At 50.5% G+C, this 16,023-nt stretch overlaps 1 protein-coding gene across 3 annotated transcripts in view; it reads right to left on the bottom strand.

The window, feature by feature from the left end:
- The window catches only part of CTIF (cap binding complex dependent translation initiation factor), a 122,494-nt gene that overhangs the window by 62,436 nt on the left and 44,035 nt on the right, over window positions 1–16,023 (bottom strand). For 2 of the 3 annotated variants that reach the window (XM_026040206.1, XM_026040200.1), the window contains exon 6: window positions 9,992–10,068. In XM_026040206.1, the coding sequence (XP_025895991.1) occupies window positions 9,992–10,068 (77 nt within the window). Of the gene's footprint in view, window positions 1–9,991; window positions 10,072–16,023 lie in introns of all 3 variants that reach the window. The other variant, XM_026040192.1, reaches the window with a different exon arrangement.

A 16,023-nucleotide genomic window follows, 5' to 3' on the forward strand; every position in this document is an offset into this window, starting at 1 on the left:
GCCCAATCRCAAGTCTCTGTTATTTTTAAAGAGRGCACAGAAACAGAATCCCTGCCACAATGCGTCCTCCTGTGTGAGGTGTTTAGCTCAGCTCCTCCCCAACTTCTTTGTTTTTCAGACTTCCTAGGTTCTGGTCAAGAAGGGAAGATGAAATAAAGCAAAGAAACCTGTTCTTGCAAGATGGCCAGACTCATTTTCTATAGTTAGGGTAGGTCTCTCAGTGYGAGGCTTTTCAGAGTTCTCTGCAAACACAACCTGTCGAAATTCCCTCCTCTCGGTGCGTTACTGTAGGGTCGCTAACAAAATTCAGTCGTGTACAACACCCTTACCAGAGTACSTCAGGTCCTGTACATATATACTTAAGAGTATGAAACGCCTGCTCCCTAACCACCATTTCACACATGGGGAAGTGGAGGCACGGAAGAGGGAACTCCCACAGCTTCTCCCTTAGGATGGGTTCAAATTGCCTGACTTCAGGTATCTGCAGTATCAGTGACAAAGTATGAGGCATCTAAACTCCCATTACAACCAGTGCCAGCCCAATCTGAATGGGCAGTGGAGGCTGGAGAGCGACTCACCTGGCCAAACTCCCGCTTCACGATGAGATGAACCATCCTCTGGACTCTGACGGACTCTGGACAAAATCCCCACTGATTAAAATGGCAACGTGGGCACCCAGTTCATAGACAGTCATCTTGGCTATAGACACACACAGTGGGATACAGCTGTGTGCATCACTGAGGCCTRTCTAGGGCATCTATCTGCCTGGTGTCCATCCCATCTTGCTGCAGGTTTCATGAGCAAGATGCTGTCATGCTGTAAGTGGGTACCAAACAAATACTGAGTTTTGAGGAACTCAGTCGTCCCTCCCCTCAGACACACACAGTGCAAAAAGGTCTCCTAGATGTTTTGCTGGAGCAATTATTTGACTTTCTACGAAGTAACATCATAAAACCCCTGAGCTTATCCAGCAGGCCATTATTTTTCTATTGAGGTTTCATAACAGTGAAATGTTTTGCCAGCGGTACATTAAGTTTTTTGGTCAGCTGCGGAGCTGGAGAAAAACAACCTGTGAAAGCAGCCTCATGCCATAAAGACCATGGGCAGCCTGGCAATGCCACTTAAATTTAGTCCACAGGACAGGAGTYGCTGCAGTCACCAAGGTTATGAACAAATGTGGAGCAGGAGCCCCATGTTGTAGAGCCCTTACATAAAGACAATCTGCTCTGAGCAGAGAGGGGCAACCCTGCGGCTGGGAAACGCACCCTCTCCTGCCACTGACTCCTGGCATTAGAGAAAGGGAACAATGAAAGGAAAGGATTACATTTGCTTAGATGAATAACTTGTAACCCCTTCTGTACCACGCCTTTAGCTACACGTGTAGGGAGAGTGAAGCAGATGTAAGGGCTGTGGTGGCCACACTCTCCCAAAGTCCTGTTCATGAGCGATACGTCCCATTGAACCCTCAAAGGGTTTTTTTTCCCTCTTGGCACTAGCCTGGAGCCAGTCCTGCCCCATGTGAAGGGCCCAAGCTCTCGGAGTGCTCTCGTATACACAGCAGTACATTTTCCTCRCATCACACGAGAGAGCAAATTCTGTCGGCTGTTGTTAGCGTCAGGGAAGCGGCTGTGAACTYGGCCTGTCCTTCCGTGGTGGCGTTTGTCAGCAGGCCTCCAGCCACACCATCTGCCCTGGGAGGTGACTCCCGGCTGGGTGCCTTTGCGCTGACCTCTTCCTTACGGAAGGGCCTAGGCTTGCTCGAACTGGCACAAAGAGAGCAGCTGGGCGGACACCCCTTGCTCGCCCCAACGCTGCCTCGCAGATTGGGGCACAGGTGACAGTCAAAACAACCCCTCCGATAACCACTAAGCACCAGCTGCTGCACCTTGCTATTACTGGTGCTTTAAACGGGCCACTGGGTAGTAGTAAAACCCCAAGCACACGGCTTTGGGGACAGTGCTGGGACATGCAGGCGGCTCTCAGGAAGAGACAGTCCAGACTTGATGCTGGATATAAAGCCGGTTGAACTTAGCTCTGGAAGGAGCCCAAGGAACCCAGCTGGCTTCACCAAGCCCTGCTGGATGTTGAGCAGCTCCTTGCTTGTCCACGTTCGGTTGCGGGAGAGCTAAGAGGCCACGGCACAGGGCTGCTGAGCCCCAGGGAGGTCACGGGCTCTGCACCCCAGAGGAGCAGCAGCGCTTCCCAGCCCATGCCAGGCCCGGAGCAGGGCAGCTCTACGGCACCGCACCCGGGGCGTGAGTCACCCGCAGCCGCATACCCACTGGTCATCGCRGGTGGCTTCTGGATCATGCGGTATTCCAGAAAAGCTCCTGCAATGGGGCTGCCGCTCTGGGCTCTTTGTTCTCAGTTCCCATCTCTGGGGAGGCAGCTCCCAGCTCGGTGACCCTTGGCAGGAGCTTCCACTCGATGCCTGGAAGGAAGGGCAGCAGGGACCACACGATGCCAATGTGTCTGSCCAGCAAGGCTGGATGAGTAGCAAGGGGCCCTTTCTGACCCCTCTGATAGCATCGCAGACCTAATCCTTCATTGCCTTGCCCAAGCAGCAGCAAATCTGCTAGCCGGTCTGAAACGATGCCGGCTCTGCCAGCTCGCAGCCCTATCCACCCTCCTGTGAGGGCAAGAGCTGGGAGTAACGGTGAACAYGAGGAGGGGGCTGCAGGGGCCCTTGTGTCACTGAGTGACAGCCTGGCTCCTCACGGAAAGCCATCCACAGAGAGCCAAACTGCTCCAGCTCCTCCCTTCTGCTGCTCCTTGGTGCTAACTCCTTGGTTCCTTAGCTTGGTGCTAACCAAGATAGACCAGGTTTTCCACCCTGTATGAGTGAATGGTCCGTTTTCATGGAGGGGCTTCTCATGGCGACACTCTTCTTSAGCACAAATCGCCCTTCCTCCTCCATGAAGTTCACGCTGGGTGTTTAGAGCACATACACACCCGCCCCCAGCCTGTACCTGGCAAGGCGAAGCAAGCAGAGATGTGTGAAGAAGCGGTTCCTTCTCCGTGCTTTTAAGTGAATGTTGTTGCTAACTTCCCTACGTGACCCGGGATCCTCTTATTAAGACAGCAAAAAAGCAAAGCAAAACAAAACAAACAAAAAAAACACACATAAAATCCTCACATCCCCCCAAACTCTTGCTTTATCTCTCCTCTCAGAGGGAGACGGTGCCTTAGTTCCCTGCCAAAGGCTCCACCTTGCTCCATCATCAAGCAGCCGTGCTACTCCCATCCTTGCTTATCTCTTCTGCTGCCTGCTCCGGCTCTTCCTCTCTCCGCCCGTCCTCCCTCGCTTCCCGCTCTGGCCGCCGGCTGCCAGCCCGGAGCCCGGGCCCGCGCAGGGTCCCGTCGGGTAAAGCGGAGCCCTGCAACGTTTATTATCGCCCAAAGTGGTAGGATGCCCTTTATGGCGTTGTGGAAGGAAATTGTACAGGAACAATGTCCCGAGCCGGGTGTCTATTGAAAATTTTTCACAAAGGGACTTTGCCACAAGAGGAAAAGCGGCTTAATCAGTGCAACTAATCACCGAGGTGGCTGAGTGTCCCCGAGGATCCGTAAAGTAAAATATAATGGGCAAAGTGATATATCACAGGCCGCCTACGCGCCTTGGCAGATCCTGGACGGGCCCCGCTTGGCCCCGAGCCCACGGTGGACAGGACAGGAGAGCAGGACAGGACCTTCCAGGGTGGAAATGGAGCCGCGGAGCCTGCCCTGCTTTATTCACCCCGCATAACCCTGCCCTCAATGTGGGCACGAGCAGAAGGGGAAACTGGCCCTGATAGCCACCTGAAGCTCTCCGGGATGGAGCATATTCCTGCTGCTCCCAGCTCAGAATCTAACTGAAAACAAAAACAATGTGGAAAGAAAAGTCCAGACTGTTTTTTTCCYGGTCATTTAAGTGTAAAGCCAAGTTAAAGGTAGGAAGCAAATTGGGACAGCACGAGAGAAAACCTGGGGACATTTCAGTAATCCTGTTATCAAAAGCCATAGGTATTTGGGGCACGCTGAGAAGAGGCAAGGAAACCACAGGAATCTCTTTGTCCCACTTCTTTATTTCATGTAAGAGTGGGCAGGACCGTGGTGGTTTTCTGGCCCGTCCCTGTATCCCCACACAAGGGCGATGGATTGTTCCCCAGTTGCAGAAACGCAGCCCCTAAATCCACATCTGAGAGGAGAAGGATCTCAGTGGGAGGGCGCTTTGGGTGAAGGCCCTTCGCCTGCACACTGGAGACACACGCAGCTTGCTGCTGTGCTCACCCCAAACCCCACCAGGGACTTGGACAACACAAGGGTCCCCACTCCCAAGGCCGCAACTGGCTTTGAACTTCCCAAGGATCCAGATCTTGATATTGATCTCTTCCATGTCTTGATATGGAAAAGAGGACTTTGGAAGCCTTTTGAGAGAGAGAATTGTTTTTTCCTTAAGCTTCTGCTCCTCTCCTAGCCACAGGGCTGTACTTCCTCCTGGAATTCCATCCTGCTTTTTCCTGCAGAACAACTACCCTGCGAGCTCCCGGCCTGCATCCCCACACATACGAAGACTTCCTCTTGGAGAGCAAATCAAATGGACTGGWCTTCTGAATTAAGCACGAGGCTAAAACAAGCAGAATCTGCACCAAAGAACTGATATTCTCTGCTCACTGTCACCACCTCAAACAAGAAGTGCAAATCATTTARACAGATACCAGCGAGACAGGCAGCTGCATAGATTTAAAAGGTAAAARAACCCACAGAGGGTATTGCAGAGAAATAAACAGTTAAATTCAATTGAGAAAACACACTGGACTACTGACAAGGGAATTAGTGAGATTCCAACCATGCAAACTCCTGAGCAATTCCCCAGCACACTCTCCTGGTCTCTCAGTAAGTCTCTGYCCCTCCCTAAGCAACCCTGAATAATTTCTGTGTTCCGTTAATCAGAAGATGAAGAACTGGTGGAAACTTAGTTGCCTTGACCCTGCTTTGAGAAACTCACTGGAGATCCACCAAAGCCCACGCTTCCCCCTACCCATTCTCAAGAGGSAACTCCTTGAAACCCTGTTGCTTAGTCAAACCACAGTAGTGATGGGCCAGAAGCGCACGTGTAGAGATGGGGAGTTAAAAAGAGTAGAAAGGCTTTCAAGCTACATCTGATTCTTGCCATCTTGTGCCCTGGAGTCTAAAAGGGGCCCACAAGCTGAAGTAAGGGCTCTGCTGGGCTGAAATTCTAGCTACTGCCTTGGCTGGTGAAGAGCCTCTTTTAAAAAGGGGAAAAAATAGATGCTACRTGTTCTTTAAATTGTCACCAGGACATGGGAATCATAGAAAACAGCAAGGAGGAGAGGAAGCTTGAGAACTCATCTAGGCCATTTTGTAATCTCCAAGGCAGGGTAACTGAATCTAAATCATGGCTTGTGAACATCTCTTCTTAAAAACTTCCTGTAAAGGACATTCCGTATATTCCTTGTGGCTGCTACCTAGACTGGGCAGCATTCCCTACCGCTTCCAGTAAGGGTGTCCAAGCAGYGTGACAGGCTTGACCTCTGGCAGGTCCAACCGAGTTCTCTTTGGCGATATCTAAGTCAGATGGGGCTTGTCTGGACCTCGGCATCCCACCCTTGCTCACACTGACAACTTTGGAAATACCTTCCCCTGGCGCGCTGCTCCGTAACACCCTCAAGAGGCAATGTCCTTCCTCAGCATCTTTACGCAAAGAAGGTGCATAGTCACCAAACCTCCCTCCAAAGCTACAGAGGAAACACAGGCAATGGAGGTTTGTGCAGTGTGCCTGCCTGGCTACCAGCTCCTGCAACAAGSACCTTGTCATCCCCTTTACGGTACCTCGCACAACTCAACTCCGAGCCAGATGTGCTCTAACACTGATCTGTGTTATAGAAAATCTGCCCGACAGACCCACACTGACCGTTCTTTAAAGGGGAAATTCAATGCCTGCTTTAATGTCACCTTTAATCTGCTCCCATGAGCAATGAGAGAATTACAGTTGCATGTGCAGGAACAAGGGCAGAAAGACAGCACTTTGGAAGCCTGATTCTGGAAATGTTAAAAGGTTCTATTAGAAAAAAAAATCACATGTAATTATGAAATCTCTCTTTTTTTTTTTTTTTTTTTCCCATGTGAAAATAACTTAGTTGAAGGCAGGGGGAAAGGATTTAATTTTTCATCCCACTTTTTGTCCTTTACTGGGAAGACAGGCCAAGCTTCAGCAGAGGATGGATCATCCACAAATTTCCAATGCTCTATCAAATATTTTGGAACATCAGCCATTCTTGAAATAAATAAGATTTTTCCCATGCAAAACCACAAGAGCTATCACAAACTTTGCTGGTAAAGCCCTTTTGACAACACAGTTACTGATGGGGAGTGAATGGTGGAACTCTGATTGGGTGAGATGAATTCAAACGCAGCTTGGTGACGTCCTTTCCAGAGGAAGGGTGACAGGAATGAAGTGGGGACATGAGCTGCATCTAACGTGGCCAGACATGAATGTCATTTCACACGAGAAACACAAGGTTCTTCACTAGGCCAAGACCTGGCTGCTTCTGAGCTTCACAACTGCGACCCTGTTGCTCCCAACCCTCTTCTAAGAAACCAGCTCTTCTTCACTTGCATTCCTGTATTTACACTTGCTCTGCAACCCCCTCCCCAGGCCTCCTGGGCCTCCTGAGCAGGGCTCAGCTCCTCAGTTTTATGCCTGACTTTAGCAGCGCAGCTCCCATGTGCTGGGGCAAACCCYGCCTAACACCCGCCAGGCCCCCGCGCACCCTCGAGACCCTCCCTGGCTCAGGGGCCACGAGCTGCTCGGTGTTTTACAGCCCTCTTAAAGTTTCGCTCCCATAAAAGCAATGGCAGAAGGAGCACGGTGCACTCTCCTCAGCGAAGCAGCCTACTTGCTCAAGCTGGCCCGCGCGGGCTCTGGCACAGCACCCTGCGCTTGGTTTTGCAATTTTGGGTCTTTCCACAGCCAGACAACGTCTAAAACAAAGGCCTCCCAACTGTTTCACTGGCAATAAAAGCTCTCCTGCGCTGCTCCTGCGGCACAGGGATATTTATACCACCTGTGCAGCTCCAGCAGCTATGAAATGAATCCTTGCTCCGCTAACACAATGCCGGGGATATTAAGATAATAGCAGTGCAATAAAGCGCCAGCAGCTTTGCAACCGCTCTGTGTTCCAAAACAATCTGGCATTTCAAGTGCAAAACAGTTTCGGTCAGCGACTTTTTTTTTATTATTTTCCCTATTCCCACTCTGCTGTGTTTTTTTTTWWATTATTTTTCTTCACATAAAATAACCATTTGGAGACCCCAGTGGCTGCCAGAAAACCATTTTAAGGAGCGAGGGCTCTCCCAGGGCAGCTCACGTGGCACCGCWATGACAGGCAGCCTGAGGTGCCGTTCAGCTCCCAAACGTGCTGTGGAGCAGTAGGGATCCCRAGCGCTTGGGCTGCTTGGATTTAGTGCCACCCATCAGACCCTACGGTGTGGGGGCTGTCGGGGTCTCCCAGCTGAGGTCTGGAAGATGGGGCCAGGTCTTTTTGGTGTGAATAACTGTTTACAAGAACCTGCTGTTTCACTCCAGCTCCCCCTGCCCAGGGTTCTTAAGCTTTAGTGGTTCGCACGGTTTGCTTTCTACATGTAGATGTCTTAAAGATCTGGCTGCTGGCAGTTCGTTTTGGTAATCTGAACAGACTGAGAAGCAGAATAAATCCATCTAGCGTGATCCTTAGAGCTGCAAAGTGGCCTGGTTTCTGAGCTGGGAAAAAAGCACTTATGTGCAATCACCGACATGTCCATGAGATGAAGSTCTAGCAAGACATGTGTCAGCCTGGCTTAAAAAAAATGTTTCCTGGGTTTCTTAGTAGCTTTGTGGCCTTCTGCAGAGCTGTGYGAGCCTCACCTGGACAGCAGGTCCTCACTGCTGTGAAGCCTTCATCAACTTCACCACCATGGTRGAGACAGACCAGACGTCTCTCTGGGGACAGGGCTGCTACACAAGCCCATCGCTGGCTTGGAGAGGCTGTCTGGGAGTGAAGCGCTCTTGAACCTGATGATCTTGAAGGTCACTTCCAACTATAATGATTCTAAGCACCACSTCTGTGTGTTGCAGGTCGGGCTGCAGCTGGTCATGATGCTGAATTTCCGCTTGCTCGGAGCACGAGACAGGAGATCCCGCTGCTCCRCTCGCATCTTCCCCTTCAGCTCAGAGACATTCCGCCTTCAGACGGCCAAAAAAGACCCATTTTGAGGCGAGGCAGACAGGGTGGGAAGACTGAGGTCCCGTCCACGTTGCAATCCGTGCAGCGCTGAAGCCTGGAGCTCCGCAGTGCAGCGCTCGGGCGAACCTCACCCAACCCCGGCTTGCAACACAGGCAGAACGAAATTTGCTTTTCAGCGCGTTCCTGTGCTGAACCGAGGGACTTTTTCCCCCCTAAATCACAAGACCAAATGGTATTTTAAATTGGGTACAGGGAAAAAGAAAGGAGCCCAAAAGAGGATGGAAACGGAATTTGTCGCTGACTAACCACAAGGCCACAGACGCATGATCGATAGCCAACACCAGCCCCGTCTGATTTTCTTCCTGGCTTGCCATCACCACTTCACAATAGCAGCACAATAGCACCTTAGCGAGCATATTCTGCAGGGATTACTCAAACGCCCTCCATTTTTGGCACTTGGTCCTCTTCATCCCCGCGAGACCATTAGACTGAAGGCAAAGAAACTGTAAAACCCTCAAGGATGGTGACATGAAAGCAAGTGAAACCAGACAGAGGCTTGTGATCAAGTACTACATCATAACTATCCAAATTACAGGAATGACACATTAAACTGAAAAACAGAGTTTTGCTCTAAGCCCGGGGGGAAATTCGCAGTGGGGACCAGCTTGCCATGCCTGGTCTCTGCCCACAGAGGAATGCGTCTTGAGCGTCGCAGCAAACTTCTTTCAGCTGTTTTTCAGTTGCTCAAACTCAGGAAAACCAACGCAGAGTTAACTGTATCGTGGCTTTCCGAAAGCTATTGGTGCTTCAAAAGTGATGGCTCTGTGATCGCATCCCAGACACCACGGTTCCTGAGCAGCTCTTTGCAAAACTGCCTTGAAAAATCAGGCATCATCGGGTGCCCAGTGAGGCACCAGAGCTAAKATACCCAGTTTTCAGCTTATTCTTGAAGAAAACATTGGCCATTCTTTCTCTGGTTAAACTACATTAACCCTGCAAGCTCCTGGTCTCAGGCAGGTCTCAGTGTCTTGGCTTTGCAGCCTCAGCCACAGCATAAGAACGTGCAYGGAGAGGAGAGCTGCATGAGCAATTGCCTGATTCTTCACTTATTTTCAAATTTAACCACAAGCACAATTCCTATGCAGGACTCTAGATGCCCTCATATAATTAAATGCATAATTTATCCAATTAAATATACAATTTGCACAATTAAATTAACTCAGTAGATTTAAAATCACCCATTCCACAGGAGCTCAGCTGGCTGGTTACTTAGCACGCAGACTCCTTCCCACGGAAAGGTCTGATCCTTACTGCCAACCCCTTGCAACCAAACACATTTTGCAGCAGGCACTGAAAGTCAGCAAATTCCACTTTTTAACCAAAGGAGAGGAAGTAAATTCCTGGAACTCAAAGCTTTTATGGGAAATATCTTGGCAGTTGCCTCTTCTAATGAACAGGGGGGATCTGGCCCAAGGGCAGCCGGACGTTAGGGTTGCTCCAGGTTCCCCCAAAGTGTTGTTGCCCCAACTTGCTGGATGGTCTCAGCTCTCAAGCAATACAGAACATATCCAAAATTTTAAAGACCAAGTAATGGGATGGACAGACATTGCAGTCCCAGAGCACTAATGTTCAACTGAAGRATTATGAACCTACCCAACAGTGCCAGCTGCTAAAGGTCAACATTGTCCAAAGACATTCCCAGGAGACTGATGTGCAGTGAGGAAGAGAAGATAAAAACAATATATTCAAAAAGATGTTTAACCTACCTCCGGTCATTCCTCCTCCTTCTGAACAGCTTTTTGGTGTGTGCGATTTCAGCTTCATGAGGCAACGGATGGTAGCCCTGCTGTGAAACAGAGGAGAGGCAATTAGCGACCTGAGCTACAGGAGGTGGTGCAGTGCTTGTGGTCAGGGCGAGACAGAGGTGGGTGTCTAAAATGAGGACCTGCTGCAAGAAAAACCCCCTGCCTAAGCATCTTTACAGAATACCTATCAGTGCAGTACTTCAAACCTGATCAAGGAAGCTCTGAAAAGCTCTGCAAGTCTCTTATATCTACCCAGGGCCATTTCAATGAGCACAATGAAGTTCTCTGCAAATAAGAGAACCATGTACAGCAGACAACTTCAACATGCCCTGGTGCAACCCAACATCAAGGAACTCACCCACCCCCCAAGACACTTCATGCCACTTCTTACACTGCTGCTTCCCCCACTACTTGTAGCAGCATTTTAGCAGTGCTGGAACGCAAGTTGTAAGAAAGGGAGCATCACTTATCCAGCAGAGCACATGAGCCCAAAGGGTTTATCACAGCTGCATGGCTTGCTCGTAGCATGAACAAGTCAATAAATGTGTTGTGGAGCATCTCCTGGTGTCTTCTCAGCACCAGCCATGAACCCCATCCACCCTATGGAGAAAGGGATGAGTGAGATCCCACCCCATGGACCAGAAACAACGGAGATGCTGAGATGAGATGACCTGTCCGAGTCAGCTCAGTGGAAGGGCTGCAGTAACCCAAGCTGCTCTTCACCTGCCTTGTCCTCCCTGCACTGAAGGTGCTAAGTTACCTCTCCTGCACTTGGTATGCTCAGCTGATAACGGAGATGCTGTATTTACCTTCCTACTACGGACACTGGGAGACTGTTAACATGAGCTAAGAGCTCGGAGGTTCCTGGATGAAAGGCACTACGTAAGTGCAAAGTATTATTTATTTTCCAGAGACTACAGAGCTGTCATAACCATAATGATTTTTATTTATGTAATATTGTACTTCCCAGGCTGGCAATAAAAGCCCTGTAAAAACTGCTCCTTTTATTTCCATAACAATCTGTCTCATCCTCTAAGCTGCAGCCGCTGCTGGTGAATCACCAGGCGAGAGGGGCCACGAGGGAGCAGGCGGATAAGGGCAAGGGGTGGCCAGGAATGTTCCTCATCAAGCAGCAGCCTCGTCACATCAGCATGATGCCCCATGCTGGTACAAAAATTCTTCTCTTTGTGTGCAAAGATCCTCAAAATCTAGAATTAACTTCAGTAGTGGTTATTGCAGCAGTACTGCTGGGAGATTCTCTGATGGAAAAGGTAGAAAAGGGTAGAAAGGTCCTTGTGAATGCTAACAAAAGTAGGTTGGCAGTTTCTGGAGTGCTGAGGAAGCCTCCTAGGTACTGGGACCTGAAGGGCTTGTTCTGACAGTCTTGAGGACTGTGACCATGCAGCTACTGTCGCCAGCCTACAGCTCCTGGGAACCTTGTCTCGCCAGGGAATGTTCATTCTTCGCAGGAAATGTTCATTCTTTTCAAACATTTCAAGCAAAGAGGAATCCTCCAAGACCAGGGGTAAGTCATGCTGGTTGTTTCCTGGGAAAGCAAAGAACACTGGCAGTTCCTCTTTGAACTTTCTCCATCGTTTTCATACTTCCCAAGCAAATTGCACGCACACAGATCGGAGGGGTTAGTATGGGCATTATAAGTAGCCTCAGGAGTAGAGCAGCAATTTAGATTTGGTAGCAACCAAATCATCCACCTCTCCTTGGAACATCTATTAAAAAATCCTCAACACTCAGTGGTATCACTTCAGCCCAAGTGTCCTACAGTATAAATCACAGCAGTGGTACAGAGGTCATCGTTACATGATGCTACATGAGCTTTCCCCCAAAACTACTTGTCACTGAGGACCTCTCAGTGTTGTTCTCCAGTCATTTGCTTACACCCATCCACCCAGCATGAGCAAGAGCACCTTTCCTGCTGCTTGGATCTTGCCTCTCCAGTTAAATACAGCCCATCTTCCATTCAGGAGAGGTAGTTTGGGAATAGTGAAGGCTGGAAGGTGGCTTTCCTGTGGCCAAAGTTGGTTACCACTTATTTATCAAGACTTGACTTGAGATTTTCCTGCAAATGAACACGTTATCGTGATTTTGGTGTAGAATCTTTGGTGGCTAATAGCTTCGAAAGCACGTTGAGGCTTTTTCATTACTGGAGGCTGCAATGGGAGCTTTTCTCATCTATTCAATTAATATATTTTCACTGAATGTATAGGCCGAGCTTTGTGTCCATGATCATTTGCCTGTAGTTGGCCAATGGGTTCCCGTGTTGGTGAGGGAAGGGAGGGAGGGAGCAGTTGCAGACAGCTCAATCACATCAGCTCTGCTAGTTTAGGAAACCAGGCTAAAAATAGTAGAATACTCAGCGAGACTGTTTCCAAATGTCGTACTACTGCAGCATGCTAAAGCTTGGRGTATTTTTAAGAATTTGAGCTGCGCTGCAGAAACATGTGCAAATACAATCACTCGGAGCTTGAAAAATGACACCAGCTCTGCAGAATGCAAGGGCCGAAACCACCGATTTCCGCAGGAGCGAAGTCTTTGCTGAGTCCTCTGGCTCTGTTTCTGGCACGAGGAAGGCCGTGCCCAGCGCCGCAGGCTTCCTCCGCGCAGAACATCGCTGCTCTTCCGCAGAGGCACGAGCAAGCGACTCCTCTGGCCACACACATAGGTGTGAGACAGGATTTAACTAGGAGGGCATAAACTTCCGAACCCAAAGAGCACATCTGGAAACTTCATGTGGCCAAAGAGGCCAGAACTCAGTGTCCCCATTAGGAAAATCAAGAATCTCCCCTCTCCGACCGTGCAGTTCCCTTCCCTCGTCCTCAGACAATGTTTTGGAAAAAAGCAGTCACTGGTGCCTACTCCTGTCTATTTTGGTGCTCCAGCAGAGCTAATTTTGGAAGGCAGAAAAGTCGCTTTTCTGTGTGTGCAGCAGGCTGATGTCAAAGGAAGCGGCGGCCACTTCCAAGGAGGGCGGGAGCAGGGACATGTCCGAGGGCGCTGCCCGGTGGGAGTGGGACAGAGGCCCCAGGCAAGGACACGCTCGACCCAGACCTTGATTTGGTGCTGGCTTCCCACCACAGCAATGCAAGTGCTTTCCATAAAGCTGACTTGCTCAGGACAGCGGGGATCTGAACTGCAGCTCTGCCCTTTCTCARCAAGCCAGGGCAGTAGGTAGAGGCTTCATGAAGCTGAAATCACTGAATGAAACCAAAAGGATGCATCTTGCAGTGCAGAAGACAAATACACCCTTGCTCTGCCACGGGCTTAAAGAAGAGCCACCCAAGAGAGATTTCATTTCCACCCRAGCCAGGAGACACTGGCAAGCCAAACTGTCCAGGGGTTTCAAATGCGGGTTGTCAGCTTGTCCGTGAGCAGCACAATCACATTTGGTCTCCCCCACAGCGGTTTGATTTTGATATTTATTCCCAGGTGACGCAAAGAGAAYACAACAAACATCCCACTTCAAAGCCACTAGCTCTGGAAGTGAGAGGGGTGGGAAAAAGAACAAGAGGTTCTTTTAGGTCCATGGTTTTAGGAAGTTCCACTAATAGGGGTCATTTTTAATTTTGCAGTCTGCTTTTGGGGCTAATCCTCTGGAGATCAAGTATGTTGAGATGTCTACGTTCTTTTTCGGAAATTTTGGGGACAAAAGTTCTTGGAGGAGAGAGGACGACGACCTGCAAGCTTGGGTGACTGTCATACAGCTGCTTAGCATATGCTAAGGGAAATCCATAATTAACCTAAATTGGTGAAAACACACAGGGAAATCCAAGTTTGACGCTGCTCCCGGGAACATGGTGTGTACAGGTGGCTTGAAGAGAGCGATTCAGAGGGGACAGAGCCGAGGAAGGTTTCTGCCAAGGACAGGACGCTGCGGAGGGCCAGAAGCCACACTCGGATCTGTCGGCACGGAGCAGGGTGCCTTTTTGCCAGCACAGCGAAGGGAGCTGTGCGCACACGTGCTCACGGAGGCTCTTTGCAGCGTCTACGGGAAGCACCCGATGGACAGGCCTGAACAACTCGGCCCCRTGCAACCGCTCCCAGGAATCCAGCAGGACGACAGCTGCCTCCTTGCTGCCACAGCGCCATTTGCGTGGAAGGTGAATGAAAGAACAACAAAAAATAACRAAACGCTTCCAAGATCTCACTGACATTGTTGCAGCAACCCAARAGCCTCCGTTGCTGCCGCCTTGCCCTTCAGCACCCGCCACCTCCTCGGGGAACTCCCCTCTGGGTGCCGGCCTGCCGCTCTCCTGAGGTCACCAAGCCCAGGTTACCAGCCTGCAGACACACTGAAGTGGGGTTGGGGACCAAAGGAGAGAAACGGGCACTTTTCAGGCTACTCTGCTCAGGTTTGAGGCTTGCAAGCATTCTTCTCTGTCATCCTTTGCMGTAGAATTCATTTAAGAGGTTGGAGTGAAGCAGCAGCTTTCTGGATTTCACTGAGGATGGGCAATCACAAGGACAGAGACTGAAATAAAGCATGTCTTTTCCTCCAGGAGTGCTCCTGCTTCACTGCCCGCGAGTCCACACTCCTTCCCCTCAGCTTCCAGAAGCCCCAAGTGCGGACGCAGCCGGGGCCGCACAAATCCCGTGTCAGGCACTTGGGCCAGACCTGGCAAGAACCCAGGGGGCCAGGGACGGCTGGAGGCCACGGCTTGGCCTCTGGGCTGCTCATGTCTGTCTGACTCASTCTGTTTCAGATGGGAAACGAGGAAGCAGCTGCCTTTGCTCTTACTTATTTCTGCCTTTCTGGTGGTGCAGCCCATGCAGAGCCAACGTGTGCAGCCCTGCGACGCTGCAGCACGCCGAGGCCACCGAATTCGAGGCTGCGATTTTGGAGAGCCAACAGAAAAACCCTGGGAGAAGCTACAGGACACATGGAAAAAACAACACTGGGGTGATGAGAGGAGGAAAAGCAACTATCTGGCGATACTGAAGTATCATTCCACATGAGCTTTATCTCGAGAGCCTTTTCTGCCCTCGAGAAACATCTCCGCCCCTGCTTATCTTAAACAAATGGTTTCAGAAGGTTTGAACTGAACAAACAGGTTATGAGGCCTCCAGTAGATGCTGGGAGTTTTGCTCCTCTTTAATGCACACGATGTTCAGGGTGGGATGTTGCTTTCTGGGGAGGGGAGGGAGGAAGAGGAGGGCAGGGTGGGACTTGCAGGGGCTCTGAAGGTGCTGCCTCTGCTAGTGCTAGGGCAGCCCTGCAGAGGCCGAGGCCAAGGGCAGAGTGCTGGGAAAGAAAGAAAAAAGAAAGAAAAAATTGCAGTTCCACAAATCATTCAAAAACCAACCCAGAACCTTATAAGACGCTGTGATACAGAGGCTTTAACCTGCCCCCGTGAGGAGTTACTCACGGCAGGCGGGAAAGCCCGGGGCAGCACAGAGCCATAGATGTATTTATGTAAATGTTACCGTATCAGCCCCACGCTCTGGGCGCCTAGAGGGACTGAATGTGCCAGTGTTGAGTGGAACCAACCCAAACGGGGACTGTCCCGGTGGGACTGCTGCAGAAAAGCAACTCACTGCTTGGCCCTTCCCTACTCCACAAGCCCTTCAAACGTCCCACTAACATCCCATTGCCTCCCATCCTTCCTTGCAGAGGCACTGGAGTAAGCGGAGCAATAGCAGTGGACAGCAGGGCACGAGGGCACGCGTTGGGGTATCAGACGAGGCACTAGGCACAAATCTCATGGGGTCCCCGTGTGGCTTCGTGCCTGAGATCCACGGGTGGGCTGAGCCTGCGTGGCCAGAGTGTGGCTAGACCCTTCCCCTGCACTGCCAACGTGATCCCAAGCTACCTTCCCACCTACCGCTCACAGCCAGAGTATACAATGCCAAGAATATGCACCAGAGGCACTTCAGATACARGCAGCTCCTGGGAAACCGGCTGCTATTCCTTCTCCTCATTCCAGGAATGTCCACAGATCCCGGCCTGCCACTCCTTCTTCTGTGTTACACGAGGGGAA

This window comes from Nothoprocta perdicaria, unplaced genomic scaffold, assembly GCF_003342845.1.
Source record: "Nothoprocta perdicaria isolate Ctin4 unplaced genomic scaffold, notPer1 scaffold_10, whole genome shotgun sequence".
Classification (NCBI taxonomy): domain Eukaryota; kingdom Metazoa; phylum Chordata; class Aves; order Tinamiformes; family Tinamidae; genus Nothoprocta; species Nothoprocta perdicaria.